General features: G+C 35.7%; 1 protein-coding gene across 1 annotated transcript; it reads left to right on the top strand.

Moving 5' to 3' along the window:
• The first annotated feature begins 6510 nt into the window (after window positions 1-6510).
• On the top strand, window positions 6511-8547 carry LOC128551011 (zinc finger protein 253-like). The gene is made up of 3 exons (XM_053531254.1): window positions 6511-6536; window positions 7542-7754; window positions 8334-8547. The coding sequence occupies exons 1-3, from the start codon at window positions 6511-6513 to the stop codon at window positions 8545-8547; spliced, it is 453 nt and encodes a 150-aa protein (XP_053387229.1).
• Window positions 8548-19357: the final 10810 nt, after the last annotated feature.

Below are 19357 nucleotides of genomic sequence, written 5' to 3' on the forward strand. Positions count from 1 at the left end.
CAATAACTAGTTGTGCAGGAAGAAAGAAATTTGGGATTTCCTCCACCTGTTCGGGACTTATGGCCCTTTGTTACCTTTTTCTTATATATACCTGTTCACAGTTTGTCTCTGCTCATATGTTGACTCGGCTTACAGTTTGTCTCTTGTCATATGCTGTTTCTGCTCGTAGTTGGTGTCTGGTCATATGCTGTCCCTGCTCACAGTTGGTCTCCAGTCATATGCTGTCGCTGCTCACAGTTGGTCTCTGGTCATATGCTGACTCAGCTCACAGTTGGTCTCCTGTCATATGTTGTCTCTGCTCACAGTTGGTCTCTGGTCATATGCTGTCTCTTGTCACAGTTGGTCTCTGGTCATATGCTGTGTCTTCTCACAGTTGGTATCTGGTCATATGCTGTCTCTGCTGACAGTTGGTCTCTGATCATATGATGTGTCTTCTCACAGTTGGTATCTGGTCATATGCTGTCTCTGCTGACAGTTAGTCTGTGATCATATGCTGTGTCTGCTCATAGTTGGTCTCTGGTCATATGCTGTCCCTGCTCACAGTTGGTCTCTGGTCATATGCTGTCTCTGCTCATAGTTGGTCTCTGGTCATATGCTGACTCAGCTCACAGTTGGTCTCTGTTCATATGTTGTCTCTGCTCACAGTTGGTCTCCAGTCATAAGCTGTCTCTGCTCAGAGTTAGTCTCTGGTCATATGCTGACTCTGCTCATAGTTGGTCTCTGGTTATATGCTGTCTCATCTCGTAGTTGCTCTCTAGTCATATGCTGTCTCTGGTCATATAAAGTCTCAGCTCACTGTTGAGTCTCTTGTCATATGTTGACTTGCTTAAAGTTGGTCTCTGGTCATATTTTGACTCTGCTCGTATTTGATCTCAGGTCATATGCTGTCTCTGCTCACAGTTGGTTTCTGGTCAGATGTTCACACTGCTCACAGTTGGTCTCTGATCATAAGGTGTGTCTCTGCTCAAAGTTTGGTCTCTGGTTATTTGCTGTCTCTGGTAATATGCTGTCTCAGCTCACAGTTGGTCTCTGGTCTTATACTGTCTATGCTCATAGTTGGGTCTCTGGTCATATGCTGTCTCTTCTCATAGTTGCTCTCTAGTCATATGCTGTCTCTGCTCACATTTGGTCTCTAGTCATATGTTGTCTCTGCTCACAGTTGGTCTCCAGTCATATGCTGTCTCTGCTCACAGTTAGTCTCTGGTCATATGCTGACTCTGCTCACAGTTGGTCTCCGGTTATATGCTGTGTCATCTCGTAGTTGCTCTCTAGTCATATGCTGTCTCTGTTCATATAAAGTCTCAGCTCACTTTTGGTCTCTAGTCATATGTTGACTCTACTCAAAGTTGGTCTCTGGTCATATGTTGACTCTGCTCGTATTTGATCTCTGGTCATATGCTGTCTCTGCTCACAGTTGGTTTCTGGTCAGATGTTGACTCTGCTCACAGTTGGCCTCAGATCATAAGGTGTGTCTCTGCTCATAGTTGGTCTCTGGTCATGTGCTGTCTCAGCTCACAGTTGGTCTCTGGTCATATGCTGTCTCTGCTTACAGTTGGTCTCCAGTCATATGCTGTCTCTGCTCAAAGTTGGTCTCTGCTCATATATTGTCTCTGCTCACAGTTTGCCTCAGGTCATATACTGTCTCTGTTCGCAGTTGGTCTCTATTCATATTCTGTTTCTGCTCGAAGTTGGTCTCTGGTCATTTGCTGTCTCAGCTCACAGTTGGTCTCTGTTCATATGTTGTCTCTGCTCACAGTTGGTCTCCAGTCATATGCTGTCGCTGCTCACAGTTGATCTCCAGTCATATGTTGTCTCTGCTCACAGTTGTTCTCTAGTCATATCCTGTCTCTGCTCACAATTGGCCCCTGGTCATATTCTGTCTCTGCTCACAATTTGTCTCTGGTCATATGCTGTCTCTTCTCATAATTGGTCACTAGTTATGTGCTGTCTTTTCTCACAGTTCGTCTCTGGTCATATACTTTTTTGGCTCATAGTTGGTTTCTGGTCATATGTTTCAACTCCTCATAGTTGGTCTCTGGTCATAAACTGTTTCTTCTCACAGTTGGTTTCTGGTCATCAATGTCTCATCTCTTAGTTGATCTCTTATCATATACTGTTTCTGCTTATATTTGGTCTCTGGTCATATGTTGCCTCTCCTCAAAGTTGGGCCCTGGTCATATACTGTTTTTGCTCAAAGTTGGTCTCTGGTCAAATGATGTCTATTCTCAGAGTTGGACACTAGTCATACGCTGTTTCTGCTCACAGTTGGTCTCTGGTCATATACTGTCTCATCTCATAGTTGGTTTCTGGTCATATGCTGTCACTGCTCACAGTTGGTCTCTGGTCATAATCTGTCTCTGCTCACAGTTTGTCTCTGGTCATATGTTGTCTCAGCTTGGATTTGGTCTCTGGTCATATACTGTCTCTGCTGACAGTTGGTCTGTGATCATATGCTGTCTCAGCTCACAGTTGGTTTCGGTCATATTTTTATTACTGCTCGCATTTAGTCTCTGGTCAGATATTGTCTCTCGACTCACAAGTGGTATCTGGTAATATGCTGTCTCTGCTCTCAGTTGTTCCCTGGTCATATGCTGTCTCTGCTCACAGTTGGTCTAATGTCATATGCTATCTCTGCTCGCATTTGGTCTCTGGTCATATGCTGTCTCTTCTCACAGTTGTTCTCTGGTCATATGCTGTCTCTTCTCATATCTGGTCTCTGGTCATATGCTGTGTCTGCTCACATTTGGTCTCTGGTTATATGCTGTCTCTGCTCACTGTTGGTTTATGTTCATATGCTGTTTCTGCTCATAGGTGGTCTCTGCTCACATGTTGTCTTTATTTCCCTTTCATTGTATATATAAATTTTTCAAAAGAGACCAGGCTACAGCATATCGTGTTGGTGATGTAGGTTGTAGGTTTTGTACAGCTTGCGTAGTGGCGTACAGCATAGCTTGTGGGTGGGTACAGCATAGATTGTGTGTACAGCAGTGCTTATTGGCGGGGTGCAGCATAGCTTGTACGTTGGGCACAGCATATTGCTAGGTGGTGTACAGTATAGCTTGTTGGTGGGGTACAGCAAAGATTGTGTGTACCGTAGAGCTTACGGGCACGGTACAGCATAGCTTGTGGGTGGGGTACAGAATAGGTTGTTTGTATAGCAGAGCTTACTGGCGGAGTGGAGCTTGAATGGGGTACAGCATATTTGTTGGGTTAAGTGCAGCATACAATGTTGGTAAAGTTTTTTGACAACGCCGTACAATACATAAATACATACATGTACGTTCAAAATGAGTTTACAATTATTTCGGATTTTCACGCATGTTTCCATTAAAATAAGCAATAATATTTACATGGTAAGCATTAATCAGACAAATATCAATTATTAGTAAAGATATTTATATAAGGAAGGTTACTTACAAGGTTTACATAGCATAAAAGTTGCATGCATACTAGAAAAATCAGCAGAAACAACAACAACAACAACAAATATAAGCAATAGAAACACGACAGTGACTTGAATTGATATAGAGTATGTTAGTAATAGGTTAGGTGGGGGGTCAATATTTAATAGATAAAATCGAGGGATGACAATTTTATAAGGGGTGTGACTATTTTATAGAAAAGGGGTCATTATTCCATATAAAATAAAGACCGGGGGTCATTATTCTATGGGGGTCAGTTTACAACGTTACACCGGCACATTTTTATGCAATCTCGCCATGCATACGTATGTTTTTGACATCACAGAAAATGACGTCCGACGACTTTCAGCTTTTTCCGGAAGAAAATAAAAGCAAACTGGTCACAATTCAATGTCAAAGGTTTGAGCCTTCCATTTCGTGTCCGCTCTGTATCTCCTTAGTGCCTTGAAGGAAAGTCATGAAATTTGGGTCAAATGATTACGTCACCAGGATGATTTGCAGAACTTATTAATCAGCCATATCGGCTCAAGGTCAAGGTCACAACTCGAGGTCACATGTTTGAGCATTCAACTTTGTTTCCGCTCTATATCTCTTAAACCCCTTGAAGGATTTTCACAAAACTTTAAGTCAAATGATCATCTCATCAAGACCAGTGCAGAACTTATGTCAGCCATGTCTGCTTAAGGTCAAGACCACAAGTCAAGGTCAAATCTTCCATTTTGTGTCCGCTCTGTATCTCCTAAACCCCTTAAAGAATAATCATGAAACTTAGGTCAAAGGATTATCTCCTTATTCATAACATTTTTGTCTTTACAATGCATGTCTTAAAAGATATTAGATTATTTATACGTATCTTCACATTTATTATTACTTTAAATCCTACACAAAATTGATGGAATGGTAAAAATTAGTGTTCACTGTTCGTTGAGAAGGTTGTTCTTTTCATTGATATTTAAACAAAGATGTACTATTTCTGTGCAATTAAAAGATGTGTAATAATATAGGAAACAAGCGATGACCATGTCGTCATCATATTTCTCGAGTCATTGCATGTTAAAATAGTAAGAATAAAATATGCAGTATATCTAATATTTATTTGTATGTGTTTCAATGTATATGCCTCTGCCGGCTCATGCTGAAAAACTTGCTTTTGTTTGAGCTTCACAAGGGGTTGATAGAAAGCTTCCAAATAGTAGTCGAATTCATTACCAATGTTAATAAACTTGGAAAGATACTCTACGATGTAAGAACGTTTAAGTTGAAAATGAATGTTTCTAACGTTAAGTGACGCACAAATTTTGCGACTATTACGCAGTTTACACTCCCATTAAACTGTCCACAAATGACCAATTCCGGCGTAATAACTTACTTATTCAACGTTTGTTTAGGAGACAATTAGTTTGGACTCATTTCTAAAATTCGATTCTTTGACATATTTTACAGATATATATTCAAAAGACTGCGTTTACATCGCACCCGGGCATGATTATGAGTACACCCAAATGAATAAAACTATATTTTTATGATTTATATCTCTCTATTAATTTTACCAGCTTTATTGATTTTTTTCTATATTGACCTTACATTGAGTCAAATGTGTTGAACAACTTGTCCGATAGTTTTCAAATGCTTTTTATTTTGCCACGGCGGACAAATGAAAATGCATTTAATTCAAATTTGCATACCATGTCTTTAGCCTCGAACACGTCAAGATTACTAATTCAACATTACCTATGTATAGATATTGATTAACAAAGACATAAGTGTTGAAATCGACAGATCGGCAAGGTATTTTACATATTAGATTTTTTAAAAAGAAATCTTGCATATGCATGTATGCATATATATCTAATATATATTAGGAGTCAGGAAACTGGCGAATGTATTATTTAAAAGCAGATGAAAAAAATATTGCGCTAGTTGGCGTTAGAGTTGTTGCAAATTTCATAACCTCTCATGAACAGACTGAATCAAACCGAGTTTGCTATTGTGTTGCTTGGTTGCGTTCTAAGCTTTTAAAGGATCTTTTCATATATATATATATATATATATCCCATTGGATGTATTTTCTTCTTTTTTTCTTCTTCTTTCTTTTTTCTTTTTTCTTTTCTATTTATTTATATACTTGTCCAGGAGTAACTTTTAATAATTTCTATTATATATATATATATATATATATATATATATATATATATATATATATATATATATATATATATATATATATATATAGTCTCGAAAGAAAGAGATTATGAAGTATCGTTTCTCTAACAACAAGAATATACATTGTAATGACGCACAAAGACCCCTTAATTACGAGTACAGTTTCTAGTAATCAAGGAATAAGAAGCACTTTTTCTTTTGTAGAGTCGGTTTTACTTTCGTACTGTTGTATCAACGATACTGTATATTGACCTCTATGTGACATTAAAATAAGATTAGTAAGAAATGTCCTTTTTTTCTACAGATATGTGTCACGTACGCAGTCACCTATGCAGCACTCAACATGGAAATAGGGGTACATGCAAATGTAACACATACACACCGACTGAGAACAGCCGCTCATGCAGCACAAAATAAAGAAATATTCGCGGACAGGGTGTTCCTATTTTTATTGCAAATATTGATTAGATTAACTCTGTTTCCTCTGCTAACGACAATGATGCAAAGGGAAAGGAACATTTTAGAAAGAACCAAAGGTATTTGTAATGTTAAACACATATTTTGCAAGCAATTAACGTTATAAAATAGGGTAATCTTCAAGCAGACAAATCGCCGACATCTTGTGTTCATTTGAAAATATGTTGTGTGATAATAAACAATATATCAATTATCTTCAATTGTTTAGTTATGCTAATATTCTTCTTCTCATTCCAACCCAGCATGTGAGCACACTAAGGTATGTGCCTCATTACAAGGAGGGAAAATTATATCTATGCCCAACCAGATGACGACCAACTGCCAAATAAACACCAAGATTTTATGATAAGCATTTTGTATCAATAGTCTATGAGTATTTAGTTTTAAAGCTCTCTGATTATCACTGTATGCTGTCACGTGACATGGCGTACGGAAAGAAAAAGTAAAGATGGAGGATGAGGATGTTGATGAAAGGTAGGCTCCTTATTTGTTCATTGAATTCTGTGAATATATCCTTTATGGGAATACTTATTGTCGTATAACACTGCACTGACATTTGTTTTTCATCGGCTGTATACCATAACCGCAGGCGACGGCTTCATTTTCTAGACTTTGCCCTTGGATGCAAACAAAAACAACGGAAAATAAAATAAAGCGAGGAGAGACTCAGTTTTTTAATTTTTTCATTCCTTCTTTGTGCGATTTCTGTCAGTTTATGAAGTACACATAAACTTTGTACATAGATAAAATGTTAGTATCAGCAAGTTCCCTGAAAACCGCGTATTTCTTTAAAAAATACTTGTTTAAAAAATTGCCCAGTGTACGTTCAGAAGACCGGTGGTTTGCTGTCGGTGTACGGAAAGACGTCGGTCAAAATGTGTACGGTATCTGGACAATACTTTGACCCAGAGACCCAAACAATCCGATTATTTTAATTAAGTTTACTGTGTCAAAGGTCAAATGCCAAGAGCTTTGTCGAAAAGTGATTCCTTGTAAATGTTTGACAAAAGAATATTCAGTCTCTGTAAGCCGTTAAGAATTTTAAAGATTATTATTATTTGGGGTTGGAGGGGGTGTTGGTGCGGGAGACACCGTTTTTCAACATATCATTTAAAGATGATAATAAACTGGTATCTGTTTTTAGATCATTTGAATCAAATTCGTTTTGCATGTTAAATATATTTGCATAAATAGATATATTCTTTCATACGCTTGTTTTAGACGACCTTTATTTGTATGGTTGTTGGGAAGGAAAAGGAATTTAGTATTTACATTATTTTTGTCCCTTTGTTTTGTTCATCTTACCTTTTTGCGTTTTTGGGTAGCTGTGCGCTTTGTTTGTGGCATTTCTGCTTGACCATAATACAAATATATACTTGCAGATTGCAAAACATGACCTGTCAGCAGCAAGTAAACGTTGTGTATTCACGTCTTCTGCTCAGTGCTCAGTCTCGTTTCATCAGTCTTTTTTTTTTTCAGAGTATTAACTGGTAGATCTATAAGCCCTATGGAAGATTCCTTCCATGAACCTGATGAAACCCACCTCTGTTGTAGCTGCGGGAAACACTTCTGCAGTCGACGAACGCTGTCAGTACACATAAAGATACATGAGGGGAACCAGCCATTTGTTTGTTCAGCTGGGTCATGCGGTAAAAAATATAACAAAAAGCAGGATCTGGACGCTCATATAAGGTAAAGGTATTTGGCATTATTTCGTAATTTAACCACCCTTCATTATTTTCTAGGCCCGCCTTGTTAGCTCAGCCTGTCAAGCACAGGATTATTATTCTTGCGATTGCAGTTTGATCCCCGTGGGCGGCATATTTCCATAGTTATTGGTCAAGAAATTCTTTCTACGGCCATTCGAAGTCCACCTTTGTGCATGGCCCGTAGAGAAATTGTCAGTTACATGTGGAAATTGCACGCACGCATTACTGTTTAACCAGGTCGGCTAAGCATGCCCAGGCAAGGTTAACTGGCCGCCAAATATTTTAGAAAGATTATTGAAAACAGCATAAAACAAATTCACAATTTTCTGACGAGTGAAAAACTTCGTTTCCTTAGAACGTGTGCAGTGATATCGGATCAGGCTGGTTCCGACATAATGTAATCTGCCGTCACCTCGTCATGTTTGCAAAATGAGCTTAAATACCTGAAAATTCAGAAACATAGGGCGGAAATTAAAAAGGTACTCAAAATGATGTATAAAGAATAAAAGTTGATTCTATTAAGTAGATCTAAGTAGTTGTGATTTCATTTTTTTTCTTCCAGGGCCAGACACGTGAAACATGCAAAAGAATGTGGCAACCCAAAACCAAAGCAGCATATGTGCAAGAGATGCGGCGCCAAGTTGAACAGGAAATGTGATCTTGAATATCATTCAAAAGGTTTGCACGACGAAGAGTGTAAATATAAATGTGACGTGTGTGGACAAAGTTACAGATGGCGGTCATCTTTGGCTAAAGATAAGAAAAAAAGTACTTAGATGATTTTGAGCAGTTAATGTAATATTCTTGGGTGGATTTGGCGGTGTACTTCGCAGCATCGAAAATACTCTTTTTGGGTCAGTGGACTTGCCGTTTCATGTGCGTGTTCATACTGCTAGGCACTTAGCCGTAATTTGTAATTGGACTGGTATAGTGTTGGTAATTTAGTTTGTATAAATTCTCTCTACTAGATAATAATTTGTCTAAACTTTGTGTATCGACTGAAAATCAAGTTAAAAACGGAAATATGTATCAAAAATCATAGGTACCCGGACCTTATTTTGAATTATCTGCCCTTGAAAATCAGAAAATACTAACAAAATCAATTTTCAAGGGCAGTTAACTAAAGATCAAGGTAAGAGAAATATGCGATTTTTTAAATTTTTATTTTAAATTTCATTTTGTACTTCTTATTAAAAATTATAGAAATTCGATCCATGGAACAAACCAGGACGCTGCGGTATCATTTTGTCACGTTCATAGTTAAGGACATTGGCAACAGTCTCTATATTGACATGTGGAAAAATTTCTTACAGAAAGAATTTCTTCTTTAATATTTTTGCTGATAATTAGAAATATGAAATAAAACAAAGCATATGAACCCAGCCTTGGTAATGTATTATCTGCCCTTTAAAGTCGGCTATAATCCTACATTTAAGAGCAGATAATTCAAGACCAAGTCCGCGTACCTTTGAATTTTGATACATATTTCCGGTTTAAACTTGATTCTCAGTCGGTACACAAAGTTTAAAGAAATTCTGTAGAAATTAGTTTGCGTTATATACATATACTACAAGGTCGCAAAATATTTTTATAAAGGAAAAGAATAAAAAAACCTCAACTGCTATATGTCCGAATACAGTTTTTTATATATCAATACAGTTTCTGTCGTCACATTGAGGTTACTAAAAATAGCATAAAAACTGCCGCACACGATGAGATAATAATGGCAAAATACATGTATTTCATATTTCCATACAATAAAACATTTATGGAATCTAACTGGAATTTTGTTTGTTGTTAGAAAGAGGAACGTTACTAGGATAATGAAATACACAGACACCGCCATTTTCGCCTGATCATAATACTTTAGCATCTGTTCTTTGGTAGGCTTACTCAGGAATCACTATACTAAGTATACTGAAGGATTACAGTTTTGTAGCATGAATATTACATGTAATGGGAGATTCTAACCTTGTAAAGTGTTAAAAAATAAATACAAACCTGTGATTTTGTTAAGATTTGGAATTATACATGATAAGCCTTTGACGGTATTTTAAATTCGAGTATAACCACTTGATGATGTTTCTGTCCGATTAAAAAAAAAACAACAACAAAAAAAACAGTCTTTGAATCCACCACTGGAGATGTGTTTCTCAATGTATTGTGAATATTTTTTGTGACAATGTGATACAGAGTTGATAGAGATGACATGTTGATAAAGCAAGATGTTATCATCCACGATGTATACCACATATTGATCTCAACAAAATAAATCGGTTATGCTACATTTTCCATTCATCCCAGTCGATTAAAAATATTGAATAATTATAGACCGTTTGAGTCCAATAAAAACTGACTTTTTGCTTTTGCATAAAAGCTGATGAATATATTTTATTCTTTTATAGGTGTATCTGCTTATGCCGCTAATGCCATTCCAGAATATTTTTTTCTAATTTGTTTTAGACTTTTTCATGCATTTGTCGGTTGAAAGTAATACTAATTTAGCTCAGCAAAATCCAGCATTTAATGTCGTTATGAAAGGCGAAACAGCCAATACTCAAAAAAAATCCCACACCTTCTATTCATGTGGCCGTAAGTGTTTCCTTAAATACCATTGCATGAATTGTTACTATAATAACCGTAAAATCAACACTTCGCAAAAACCTTGTTCTGCATTTTTTGCCTAAATTAAGTAAAACGCCATATACTATCTGATAATTTTTACTGCTGTTCCACTCATCCCATCAATATTAAATATTGCAAAACATCTGACGCAAATATGGAAAGATTGCATTACACTATTTATTGCAATGGTATTGGATAAAGAAAAGAATCTTTCTTTTTAAGCTTTTGCTCTGATTTGTACCGTCTCAGACAACAATACCAAAATTTTAGTTTTTACTGCACTCAAGCGGCCTTTATATGTGTTCATTTTTATTTTTACTGTGATAAAATGTTTATATCACTTATGTGATTTTATTATTCCAATGTGATATTTTTCTATTTACTTTATATGTTGCCAAGATATGGCATATTGATCTCGGACTGACGACCTAGTGTTGTATTTTAAAGAATAATACCAACGGTATTCAGACACATTAAAGATGTATTTCCGCAGACAGAATTAGAACTACAATTCGAAATAGCGTTGATGTATTAATAAAACAGTTATAATGTTGCATAAAATGTAAAACATGCATTTGTATGTTAAAGCGACACATTTCCGTAGGCACTATAAAGCCATTTTCAAATTTGTAGCAATACACCTTTTAATGACAAAGAAGAATTATGCTGATGTTCATTTATATACATTTTTTTATAAATTGTGAATTTGCCAAAATATGGCAAATGTTTCAGTTTTCATAGTTAATCCAATAGTATTGGTGAAACGTTATGAGTTATGTTTTGTTTTTTTAAATAATATTCTTATTTTCAAATGTATCATTATGATAGTTGTGTAGTGAAAAGAATCCTTTCTGCAAAATCCGACTGATATTAGATTTGATTTTTCTTTTTAATAATCGTTATTTACATGGCGTAATATAAGCAAGTAAGTATAAGCTTCGGCATACAACATCTGCTCGAATTTCATAGAAAAAATATAGTCAAAAAAGTATTAAAAAAGGTACCTTTTATTCAGTTTCAGCGATTTTCGTTCCACTGTGTATATTTGTTAGAAAAAATGGACAAAGAATTATGCCATTAACAGTATGTAACACAGAGTCATGAAACATTTGTGCATAGATACGTATCATACACTCGAACTGGAAGAAAAGACATTTAACATGCAGTTTTATTATTTTCTAAAAGTTTAGTCAATAAATTTCAGAATATACAAATATCACCTTGTTTGTTATTGGTGTTATTTTGACAGTGTTAGTATCATTTAATGTACTTTATTCACATTGAATAGAGACTTCGGGGACAAAAAATAAACACTCTACAGACTGTTTTAAAAATGATATGCAGACAGCTACACGTGCTCAGTGGCCATGAATAATTTGCATAAAAAATCTTTGGTCTAATTCCCCTGGTTTCGATGACACAGCTGGAGTGATCAGTTACAATAGCACACACGTATAATATAATCGTTATATACTATTTATTTTTCACTCTTGATAAGAAAATCGTTCAAATCATACCAAACGTTCTAAGCATGTTTATCCCTTCAGCGGTTAGCCTATGAAACCATATAACTTTAACACAAGGCTGTTGTTATTTTGATGCTACACACAGTATCTCAGCAAAGTAGGTACGTGTATGTAAGTGTTCAAGCTGAATCTCACTCATTCACAAGATATATCTATCCTATGAAGTAATTATTCACGGACTTAAAAGTCAAGATTAAGCCCTCTTCTAACATGTGGAAGGATCTTAGATTCATAGGCTCTGTGATGCTCACGAACTGGAAGTGGGTTCCTTGAAGGCTCGATTTTTTTTGGATACCGTACAAGACTTCCTTTTATGCTTGCCTCTACGTCGCTCAGAGCTATCAAATGTATGGTCACTGAAAAGGTGTTATGTAGAAAGTTACAACATGAACTAGATCTATGCACAAAGGACACGTGTGTTATCCCACTCATTCCCCTCACATTGTCATGAAAGTTTAATCAATAAGAAAGGAACTGCAAAGTTAATTCTGGCGTTTTCAGGATTCATTGGTTCGTGTGTGTTCAAAATTGTATCTCCAGCATTCTTTGGGCCACTCATGAAATTCAAAAATTTTCCATGAAAAAGGCAATAACCTATTCTCCAAACCTTTTTACAACTGGACTATATCGCATAGCTGAAACAGACTTTAAGCTGTAGAACCTACACATATCCATAAAAGATGGAAAGCGATATTGTTTAATGGAAACATTTTGGTTTTAATCAAGCGATGAAATTCTACCCAGTTCTCTAGTTGTCCACATTCATACAGGACCTTTATCACTTCAGGCAGACATTCTTGAATTTCAGATTCGTAGTCTGTTTCAATGTCGCTGTCATTTATAACCATATCCTCCAGAATTTGCGTCGGTGAAAACGGATCTGCCGCAAATTTATGTGGTGTTGAAGTTCTCCTACTTTTAGAACATGGTCTATAAGCTGATGTATCCAGAGAAAGATTAACCAGCCCGAAATCACTGTTTTCAGTAGCATCTTCAATTTTAACGGTCATCTCACCGTTGCCAAAGTCCGGTATAAGGATTTTACTCGTTTTTGTCAAAATCTCGGGGATTACAGCAAAGTTCAACGTTCTGTACCACATTTTCCCACTAACACTGTTTAATTCGAGTTTTCTTAACTTAAGAACTTGATCCGGATGAAGGTCTACTGTGTGCCAAAATGTTTCACATTCATCCCCTTCATATTGACAATAGTAACATCTGTAGGTATTTCTGGAAATATACAATATCAAACATTACCAAAAAATAGCGATCACGATTTTAACCCAAGGCATATTTTGTGCCAAGGCATATTAACATTGGTCTGCATGCAGTTTCAGGAGATTTTTAAATATTTTTACAGATAAATAATGAAAATGGGCCTAATGCCATAAAACCATGTTTTTCTTTTTTCATGTATGGCCATTTATCTCAAAATTCATATACAGGCTCTCCAGAGGCAAGTTTGTGCCAAGCTAATTTAAAATTGTCCTTATAGACAAATAAGGGAAAAAAGACCCGCCCCAGGTGGCCATGTTTTTCAACAAACGGTTATAAATTTCACAATTTTTAAACATGGTCAAAGGATAAATCAAAATGGCATTAACTTTTATAAACAACAAATTCTGTAGCGGTCTTTAGTAAAAGGAACATTCTTTTCTGTGAAATGTGTAGAGTTGGTAAGTGTTATCCTAACAGAATGCGATACAGCTCTTTAACACAGTAACCTTAAATCAAATAAATCGGATTGTTTGGGTCTCTGAGTCAAAGTATTGTCCAGATATACGGACGAACAAATGTAACCGCTTATGCACTGTGAAATAAAAAACACTAATATTTTGATAAATAATATCTCTGCATTACAGGTGTCTCAGTTATAGCGTCCTTATTTTCTCCGCACCTTTAAAGGTGTAAAAGCAGAAAGATAAGTTCGACAACAGCAAAACATTTACAAGGCATCATTTTTCGTGAAAATGGCGGAACTAATGTCGAAATATAGACCAGACAAGTGATTTTAAGTTCTGAGGCAATTGTAGAATATGCAACTTTATCTTCTTTCCGTACACTTTTTTCGGAAGAAAATCTTCTGTCTTCTCACCGTACACTTTTTGACCGACGTCTTTCCGTACATCGACAGCATACCGCCGGTCTTCTGAACGTACACTGGGCAATTTCTCAAACAAGTATTTTTAAAGAAATATGCGGTTTTCAGAGAACTGGCTGATACTAACATTTTATCAATGTACAAAGTTTATGTGTACTTCATAAACTGACAGAAATCGCACAAGGAAGGAATGAAAAAATTGAAAAACTGAGTCTCTATCCACTTAAAATTATTTTCCATTGTTTTTGTTGCATTCAAGGGCAAAGTCTAGAAAATGAAGCCGTCGTCTGCGGTTATGATATACAGCCGATGAGAGACACATGTCAGTACCGTGTTATACGACAATAAGTATTCCCATAAAGGATACATTCACAGAGAAATCAATGAACAAATAAGGAGCTTACCTTTCATCAACATCCTCATCCGCCGTATTTACTTTTTCTTTCCGTACGCCATGTCACGTAACAGCATACAGTGATTACTACATAATAGCATATGACTAGAACCATCTGAAACAAAATCTAAATACTGGCCTATTTCACTGACTACCTTTAAGATATAGCAACTGCCATAATTGTGTAGTTATGTCACTACATTGCCAAAGATGTAGGTTTTCTAGAAATATTTACACTTTATGCATTTTCAAATTAACGATAGGCGGGAAAATTGATCCTTAAAATAAATAATTGATTTGTCTTGTTTTTAGAGAGCATCTGTTCATTTTTTCCAAAGAAAATCCACCAAGAAAAGTACAAAGGCAAATATTTATAGGTTATGAACTATGTATGTTGATATATGCAGGAGTTCTGCAGTGGTAATATTGCGCGTCTTTAGGAGCGCAATATTTTCCGAGAAAGAACGAGTGCATATATCCAAATACAAAGTTGATTACCTTTTTATTACATACCCACTACCAAATAATTAATTTATGTCTAAATTATCGCTCTGCAACAAAAGACAGGAAAATTACGAACAGAATTTCTCCGAAAATTTAATAAACAAATCAAACTGACGCGCATTAATATTTTCCGCGAAAATGACGTCAACTTGTCGCAACGTGCGAGTAGACGCTATGGACGTCATGCGATTCCTTCCATTACAACGTTATAAAAAAACATTCCACGTCCGATATGAATGCGTTCAACGTCAATATGGAAAAATATTGCATGATCGCGGTCCATTGAAACTAAATGGAAAATAATTTTAGGTATGTAATAAAAAGACATTCATATTTTGTTTTATGCTCTTGTCCATATTACGATATGGAATGAGTAGATTTATGTTATGCTGATTTCGCTGGTCAATCACATGTCACATAGAGATTCATAGAAAGTGATATTCACATCTAAAAGTAATATTCATATAAACTTGAATTTCTGACCTAGTAATTTTGCGTATCATCTATTTGGACATCCGTTTCCCTAGCACCAGCAACAAGGAATCTACCCAACATTATGTTTCTGTTGAAATACTTCTGTGGGGCAGTCAGGTATACGATTTTGTTAACAAACAATACGTTTTGCGATGAGTCTCTGGTGTATATTCTCAAAAAATGTATCCATTCAGAGAAACAGGACAACAAGCTTAAGTGACATTTCATTCTTATTTTTCATTGCATAAGTAGAGGATCCTGTATAGATAATGTTTATTTAAGGTATTAGACCCCTAATTTAGTTATTAATGTTTAAAAAATGGCATTTGCTTGGTATATTCTTACAGCTGACCGTGCTTCGCACTGTGTTGCAAATTTTTAAAACTTTTGCCGTGTCGTTTTTTATGAGTTTTGTGTAATTTATGGTATTTCCTCAAGCTTAAGTAGAGACAAATTTCAAAGTGATGGCCACTATCCAAAACGTTTGCAGAGAATTCGTTATACCATTATTTTTTATAAAAGGAACATCAAACTATTGGTAAACAATTATAAAACTTAAAATAAAAATGTCAATATCATTTTTCTAGGGTGCCTCAAGTAAACGGATTTAATGAGACGGAATTCTAACTCCAGCATTGAAAAACTAAGGACGAATCCTGCGGGTCTGTTTTGAATTTTGCTCACTTTATTCAAAAATAACCTTGGGGCAGAAGTAAAACCTACCTACATTTCTTCCACAATATGTAATCTAAAGAATGAAGGCAAAATAGAGAACTTTTACCACATGTAACTCAGTATTTTTAAAGATGTCTAACTCTACCCCTTCTGTTTCACATGTAAATTCATTTTGAACAGCAAGAAATCGTTTAGCAAATGATTTTTTTTTCACTTTTTTTACAATTAATCAATAATAAGTCTTGAAAGAAGTAAAAACTTACTAGAAAAAATGGAAAATAAGGGGAAAAATTTGGTCACAATGGGGCTTGAACCTACGTCTCCCTGAAAATTGCAATCAAAGTAGGTTGATGGTAGGAATTGAATACTCTTCAAAAAGGAAGTACTCTATTATGGACCTAATACCTTAATAATCTATAGTCCGTTATTATTTAACCAAATCTTACAATTACACTGATCATTTCTTAAAGTAAATTTATGTTGGCAATATAAAATGAATTCATTAGAATGCTGCAATCTTACAACATTAGTATATATCAGTCTTACTCCATAAACAAAAATCACAGGTGACCACTTTCCAGAAATAAACTTCAAATCCTAGCAAATGTTGTACCTTGAAATCAACTTTCTTAAAGAGATACATGCATGCAGTTCAGTTTGCGGTTAATCGTTACACGTGCATTTTTGATATTCATTAACTTTCCAGCGTCCCGGAATCCGTCACAGTAGTAACTTGTCTTCCGCTTGTTTTCGATAGCTTTATACTAGGGAAAATAGCTTTTAAACGTAACACGTCGCAGAAAATGTTTTCTCGCCTAAACCATTGAAATATCTGATCATATTTTGATTTTCACTTCTTTTAAGTTGTTGAAAATGATTGAAATTACGTTTCCCTTGTGTTCCTCATGTTCTCATTATTTACACAGGTACCCTGCGCTGGACATATAGCCGCCGTTTAAAAACCGCCTTGGCTGTGAAAACGCATGCGCACGCCGGGAACCTCTCTCTTTTTACCTATGCTCGCGGATTTGTTGATTTCATTGCGACTGTTTGGTGGAAAAAATTCGTGAGAAATACCTTGCAATTTTTAGCTCACCTGTTACGTAGTGACAAGGTAAGGTGAGCTTTTGTGATCGCCCTTTGTTCGTCGTCCGTCCGTCGTCGGCGTCGTCCGTAGTTCGTCCACAATTTCTTGTAAACAAACTTGCAAGCAACTTGTAATGGCATAACATCTTAGTTCCTTTCGAAAACTGTTCAGATCCCATCATGGCTTCCAGAGTTATTGCCCCTTAAATGGCCAAGATTTGCTATTTTTGCTTGTGAACACGATATAGACCACATTTTGCATTTGATTTTAATCAAACTTGCACAAAACTTGTATTGGCATAATATTTCGGTTCTTTTCTAAACCAGGTTAGATCCCATCATTGGCTTCAGAGTTATGGCCTCTTAAATGGCTAAATGCAGGCTTTTAAATTTAATATAACTGCATTTTGCTGATATTTTGCTGTTTTGGATTTTGACAGCTTAAACGATGAAAAACACTTTGGAAAACAATCAGAGATTTTGTTATTTATCAGATATCCGCAGTCCGCGTCGAAGTAAGCTGCAGAACTCTGCTAGAAATTTAAACGTGTATACAGTTATTGTGAACAGATGAATATTTGATTGTAAACAGATACACAGTTGTTTGAAAGGATACTAGTACATGATTATGTAATGTTGTAATAGTTGAATTATTATGAAATGCGCACAGCAAGAATAGATTTTGAAGCAAAAACTAGAAATCATTGTTCCTTGTAAAATTTATTACATTTTGTTGTCTGTCCCAGAAGGGAACAACCGTTCCCTGTATCATATAGTAAGAAGGTTAACACATCAAAATTTAACAGGCATTAAAGGACATCAAGATACAAAAACAACGTGGACAATTCAATCGAAGGTTGTTGGTGGTTTATCGCTTATTGGTGTTCAAATACTCTTGATTTTTCCAGTTTTTATAGACTTGATTAGGTAGCAGCCGGTAGTGTTCAGTCTTAGATACGAACTATAAAATAAAGGTAAGTGTGAAAACTAAATGCCCTGTGTTCAGTAATGGACATTTTTAAACTTCTGACAAGCATTCAGCTAACCTTAACGGAATTAGTGTCCTGAAGTTGGTCAGATGCGAAACTACGAATGTTGATTGATGGGAAATGTCAAAACAATAAAGGCCTAATTCAGTGAGAAGTACTGAAAAATCAAATCGGTTGACAGATAGTTTTGTTATGCAGAACAGGTGTGGAAGAGGTTTGTGTGCAAGGCACTGTGCGTTGTTGGACTCCTGCTTTCCACCATTTGACCATATTTTTGCGAACCTATGTTTCACTTTTAGCTTACGTATGGACTATCCTGGAAAGCCGTTGACAATATTCGTGCTTTGCCCGAAGCAACTAAACTTAATATTTATGCATTAAGGACCCCACTTAATTTGCGCTAATTTGTGTTAATTGGCATTCATTGAGTTTCTGATATTATCAGAACAGAACAGTAATTTATTGATATAACTTGAACATGTACAGTTCATCGTTATAAGAACTAAAATATACTAAACATGCATAGCAATGCGAGAGTGAACAAAACAAAAGAATTAACATTCAGTTAAAATTCAATCAATACTATTTGCAGTGTCACCTGCCATGAGAATCAAAGACATAAATGTAGAATTTTCTAAATAATATTCCCTCAAGGATACTCTTTTTAGTTATTGTACAATACAAAAGGATATAATGTGCACATTCATTGAATGTTAAAAACGCGCGAAACAATACTGTCTGTCACTTCGTACCGATGTACTTCTTGTATAATTATAAAATAAAAGTATGCATGACTTTGGTAAACCTTATCTCAAGAGAATGCAAGGATTATTTTAAACGCGCAATAATGGTTGATTATCGTAAATTTGCAAGTAGAAAAAAATGTTGAGAAATCGTCAGACTGGATTTCAAGGATATGTATGGACTACAGAGTCTTAGAAATGGAAAATATTGTTAATGGATTTTAAGAAAGCATACAAATATATGATAACTATATCATTTGTTTATCTCAAATCTCTGTTTGTAGTTGATTTCTGCTGAATGAAGACGGTCTCCGGCCAGCTTGCGAAAAGTAATAAACTGACACCTGCTTCTTTATGTACTAATTAGGATCCAGTATCCGGACAGGACTAGTTCCCAGCATATATATTAACAAATCGCTTAGGTGTTATTTTCGCAATCAATTCAGTCCAAATCATTTGGAATCGGATG

The sequence above is a fragment of the Mercenaria mercenaria genome, chromosome 19, assembly GCF_021730395.1.
Source record: "Mercenaria mercenaria strain notata chromosome 19, MADL_Memer_1, whole genome shotgun sequence".
Taxonomy (NCBI): Eukaryota; Metazoa; Mollusca; class Bivalvia; order Venerida; family Veneridae; genus Mercenaria; species Mercenaria mercenaria.